This window comes from Salvia splendens, chromosome 22 (assembly GCF_004379255.2).
Source record: "Salvia splendens isolate huo1 chromosome 22, SspV2, whole genome shotgun sequence".
Classification (NCBI taxonomy): Eukaryota; Viridiplantae; Streptophyta; class Magnoliopsida; order Lamiales; family Lamiaceae; genus Salvia; species Salvia splendens.
In genome coordinates this window covers 9,150,795-9,156,102 of record NC_056053.1, presented here as the reverse complement: position 1 = coordinate 9,156,102, position 5,308 = coordinate 9,150,795, and the positions used below count along the sequence as shown (strand labels likewise).

General features: G+C 48.6%; 1 protein-coding gene across 1 annotated transcript; it reads right to left on the bottom strand.

The window, feature by feature from the left end:
- Positions 1-1,284: 1,284 nt before the first annotated feature.
- LOC121786687 lies at positions 1,285-3,653 on the bottom strand. Its single transcript, XM_042185321.1, has 3 exons — positions 2,812-3,653; positions 1,967-2,514; positions 1,285-1,679 (listed from the first exon to the last, which is right to left on the bottom strand). The coding sequence occupies exons 1-3, from the start codon at positions 3,651-3,653 to the stop codon at positions 1,285-1,287; spliced, it is 1,785 nt and encodes a 594-aa protein (XP_042041255.1).
- Positions 3,654-5,308: the final 1,655 nt, after the last annotated feature.

Here is a 5,308-nt window from a genome sequence, read left to right as displayed (position 1 = left end):
GAAGCTATGTAGGCCGATGGGGAGGGAAGTAGCCTCTTGGGAAAAGGTACCCATAGAGACGGTATTACAACAATCCAAAACACATACATAAACATGAGTACAATAAAACACAGGACTTCACATAAGTCAAGTCTTCTCGATGGGATCCACTCTACAAAGTCCATTACTCGGTTCCTTCAAAGTGTGCTTGTATTCATTACTACCATCCACGTTACCCCGATGGAGGTAGGGGTAGGGCCTCGTTAAAACCTCCTGAGGATAAAACCCAGTGGGAAAAAATCCCTAAGAGGAAAAAGAGTATCCCCGTGGCCGATAGCAACACTAAACTCCCAAGTTCTCGGTCACTTGCTCATGCGGATAAAGGGAGTATAGAACTGAATATGTTACCTTCTTCACCTCGAACACCAAGTGCTTGGGTTCAAAAGCCGTTCCGTCGAAAATCAAGGCATTTCTGCCTCTCCACATCAGGCTGACTGTCGCGATGAGGGCAAGTCTTCTAGCCTTGCGCATAACTGCCGCTCCACTTCTTTCCTTGAGCATCCACTTGATGGCGCTCTGGATAGTAGTGATGTTCCTTCTAAGTCCCAGCCAGGATTTGATCTCCTTCCAAACTGCCCATGTCTTGTGGCATTTGAAGAAGAGGTGTTCCACCGACTCTGTGTGAGCCATGCACAAGGGGCATCGTTGGTCGATGTTCATGTAACCCAGTTTGTCCCTCGTTGGGAGTCATCCTCTGAGAGCTTGCCAAGTAGTAAAGGAGTACTTTGGCGGGACGAACTCCTTCCACACGAACCTGTGCCACAGGCACCGTTCATCTTTTGGCCTGAACCACTCGTACGCCTTGACCGCTCCCTTGCTCTCGTACCACTGTCCCAACATCTTCTCAACTTCTCTCCTCGGTCGGTCGGTTAGTAACTTGTCTGGGATCTCGAGCAGCCTCTTGAAGAGTGGTGAGTCCCGCGATCTAGCCGACCATTCCCACACCGTCCGATTCTTGAGAAACTCGCTATGTATCCACTTAATCCACAGGGAATCCTTCTTCACGTGTATGTTCCACAGGTTCCGTGTGAGAAGGGTCTTGTTCCACGCCCTAAGGTCCCGAAGGCCAAGTCCCCCTTCATCCTTTGGTAGGCAGAGATCCTTCCAAGATACGGGAGGGTATTTCGTACCCCACAAGAACTCACGGCAGATGGAAATGACCCGGTCCATCACGTTTGTCGGCAGTGGAAACACTTGTAGCCAGTAGCACTCGACTCCCTGCAAAACGGAGCGCACAAGTTTAGTTTAACTGGCATCCGAAAGATTCTTACCTGTCCACTTTTTGGTGAGGGCTGCAATCTTGTCGATGAGCGACGTGTAGTGCATGATGTTGAGCTTGCTCGACGCCAGGGGCACTCCTAAGTACTTCACCGGCAAGGATCTTGATGGGAAGCCGAAAACGCTCTGTACCTCCTCCAAGTCCCGCGGTGGCAGCTTGCCACCTGAAAAAAGGTTGGATTTGTCCTTGTTGATCTCGAGGCCCGCGCAGCCGGAGAATTCCTCCATAGCATCCACCAATATCGGCATAGACATGTAGTCGCCCCTACTAAAAAGCATAAGATCATCAGCGAAGGCTAGGTGAGTAATCTTTTGGCTCGTACACTTTGCATGGAAATTAAAATTAGAGTTCATCGTTCGGGCTGCAAGCAAACGAGATAAATATTCCATGCAAAAAATAAAGAGGGTAGGAGACATAGGATCTTCCTGTCGAAGTCCCCTTTTGCCGGGGAAGAAACCGTGCGGGCTCCCGTTGATCATGATCGAGAACTTAGGCGTCGTGAGACACTGCATCACCCAAAATACAAACTTTGGGTGGATGTTCAGTCCATGTAGGATTGATCGGAGGAAGTCCCAATCCACCGTGTCATACGCCTTTCGGAGGTCGATCTTGATCGTATACTTTGGAGCATTCTTCTTGTCCGCATACCCACGCCATAAGCTCTTGCGCGAGGTTGATGTTGTCCATAATGTGTCCCCGGGATGAATGCCGATTGCGCCTTGTGCACAAGCTTGTCCATCCTCCTCAAAAGGATCTTCGTGATGATCTTGTAGAAGACGTTGCAACAGGAGATCGGTCGGTAGTCGCCCACCGTTGGGTTGATCGACGTCTTTGGAATTAGTGAAATGACCGTAGTGTTGAAATTCTTCAACAATTGACCAGTTTCAAAGAACTCATTAACAGCATCAACCACGTCCTTGCCCACTCTCTCCCATTGCTTCTTGAAGAATGTCGAGGAGTAGCCATCGGGCCCCGGAGCCTTGTCGTTCCCGATACCAAACAGAGCTTCCTTGATCTCCTCGACTGAGATGGCTCGCACCATGTCCCTGCTATCCTCTTCACTCACAAGGGGACCCTGTCGATTGATGTCCACCTTGATGGGTTCCAGCGTCTTCTTAGTACCCAAGAGTGTCGAATAGAAGTCCACAAACTCGTTGATTATTTCCTGCTGATCCCTAATAATAGTGTCATCTCTCCTGTGGAGGAATGCAATATAATTGCGTGAGTTGTTCCTATTAACAAGGGAATGAAATAAAGAAGTACTACGATCGTTAAGGAGTAAATGCTTGAATTTAGCTTTTTGCTTAAAATACTCCCTTTCAGAATTCTGGAGGTATGCAATCTTCTTCTTCTGGGTGGTGATCTGGAACCAAAGGGCTATGTCTGGTGTGTCCCTGTCCGCCCGTTTTTGTACCACCTCAAGCAGTTCTCCGGCCTCCTTGGCCCTCTATTATAGTTCACTGAGCTCTTTGAAGTTGAACTCCTTGAGGTACTTCTTGAACTCTTTTCCACGTTCGGCTAGCACAAACTGTGCCTTCCCTCGGACAGTTGAGGCCCAATGAACTTCCACGAGCTTGTTAAATCTTGCGTGCTTGAGCCAAAAGTTAAAGAATTTAAATGGCTTAGGGTACGAAACGATATTACCAAAGAGGGTAGTGACGGCCGGTGAATGGTCCGTGTATGGTCCCGATGGCAGAAACTCCGTACTAGCCAAGTATCCTTTAGTGAACCAAGCATCATTATTCATAGCCCGATCAATCTTGCTTGATATCGTATGGTTTGTCCACGTGTATTTGCATCCCGTTGCCATAATATCCTCCAAACCGAGCAAGGCACACGTGTCCACTATATTCTTAAACTCATATTCGGTGGGTACAGATCCTCCCACTCTTTCATCCTCAGCGAGCACATTGTTGAAGTCACCACTAACAAGTGTCGGCTCATCCTGCATCACGTGCTCAACTAACGAGTCCCAATGTGGGCGTCTATCCGGAATAGTATGTAAAACATAGACCAAAACAAAGTGAAACAAATTATTGGAAGTCAAGCACCTGATTTTAGCGTAGATGGCTTGTTGCTCCACTCTTATCGGCTCGAGTTCCACTTTGCTTGGATTCCAAATGAGAAGCATTCGGCTATTCTCGATCAGCTCAAAATTGTCCACGGTTTTCCAATCCCTTAAGTTATTCGCAAGAAAGAATGTATAGTTCTCATTCGTGAACTTCATCTCCAATAGTCCCATGACATCGATCTTGTGTGTTCTCACAAAATCCACGATGGCAACTTGGGTAAGGAGTGCCTGCAGCCCCCTTATGTTCCATGTGGCGACGATCATTGGGATACCTCGGGATCAATATCTAATCCATCCTCCCAATGGTGGGGTGACATCCCTCTTTCTTGACTGGGATCGGGACTTTGATTTGCGTGTACTTCCGGGTTCCCCATCCCTATCGGCACGGCTCAGTCGGGTGTCGGGTCGGCTACGTCGGGCACTGGTATCAGTGGGTCGGGCCTCGGTATCCTCTGTCTCTTCCGCAGGGTGGCTGGTCTCTTCATTTTGCGCTTCTGTCCTCTCTATAGCAACAACGGTCGGTGCCTGGGTTGCCTTAGCTGCCCTCGGTTGCTTCTTTTGTTTCTTTTTGTTCCCAATGTCCTCCTTGCCCGTAATATCAGGTTGGTCTTGTTGTTCCATAAGACTCGTCGGTTCGGGCCCTTTGTCTTCCTGCGGGTTAGCCTCAACAACAATGTTCTCAAACTGATCCGTCTCCCTATGGATCCGCGGGTCGCGGCTTCTACTTCTATGTCTTCTATCTGCGTTGACAAAGGGGGTAGGCTGCTCAAAAGGAACACTCCCGGGAATGGCTACCAAGATCGGCGGCAGGATGGCCGCGAGAATATCTTCCGCAAGGCTCTGGTGGTCAACCGCCGGGACCTCCGTAGTCTCAATCGAGTCGGGTCTGGTCTCCTCGGCCAAGGGAGCAAACTTATTCGGTGAAACTGGGGTCATAGGAATGGCAGGCCTTCCCCTCGGATCATCCCGTGTTTTGTCCCTAGGCCTCACTGTCCTCATATCAATCGGGTAGACGGTACCCGTTGGCTTCCACTGCTGTTGGGGACGCGATCTGGACCTGGAGCGCTCCCAGCCTCCTGAAATGGCTGCCTGCCCCGTGCTCTGATGTCAGTTAACTGGGGCATTCATCCTTGGCTGCTGAGTAGGGTGCTGCGGCCTGTTCGGTTGCTGCCGTGGGTTCCTTGGGACGATGCCCTCTCCTCCTCGGCTCCTTGGTCGTTGAAAGGCTTCGAATCTCTGCGCCTGGTCCCCTGCTTCCTGTCTGCCCCGACATTCATCCGAAAAATGTCCATAAATTTTGCATGCTTTGCAGAATCTCGGGATGAATTCGTACTCAATTTTCTGCTCCAAAAAATCCCCGCTTGGTAGCCGAATCGAAAGGGACTCCTTCGGTCGTTTTGCTGTGTCGATGATGACTTGTATGCGAGGGCCATCCAAAGTCTCGCGCCTCAATGTGCTGAAATCAGTAGAGAGCGGGGTCCCAATGCATGAGGCGATCTTGTCGATAAGAATCACGCAGGTAAACTAAATAAGCCATGATCATGCGGAAATAACGAAAACATCTACCATATCTACAACTCGGAAACTTAATCAAACACGAACATACTGTCACTCATAGCGAACATATTCAGATCTGCCTTACCACACTTCAATCGATTAGATCTAAACACCCTAACACTTTCCATCCAGAATTCCTCCGCAATCAAACAGAAATCGTAAACCAGCAACTCAGATTCAACAGATTGTACCACAACAAAATTAAACCAAAATATGCTCACAAATCAGAGATACAAATAAACCAGGGAGATCATGCATGAAAAACAAAACATTCCAAGAAAAGCTGAAATCATAATTTCAAGTTTGCTTCCCAAAAACTACTAGGTCGGAAAATAGCAAGAAAAACTTAAAGTAAATTGTAG

Coding starts and splice junctions, on each gene's coding strand:
- LOC121786687 (XM_042185321.1), bottom strand. CDS start 3,653: ATGATCGTCGCCACATGGAACATAAGGGGGCTGCAGGCACTCCTTACC. Junction 2,515..2,811: donor CGTGGAAAAGAGTTCAAGAA/GTACCTCAAGGA, acceptor ATTCCTCCACAG/GAGAGATGACACTATTATTA. Junction 1,680..1,966: donor CGCAAGAGCTTATGGCGTGG/GTATGCGGACAA, acceptor GTTTGCTTGCAG/CCCGAACGATGAACTCTAAT.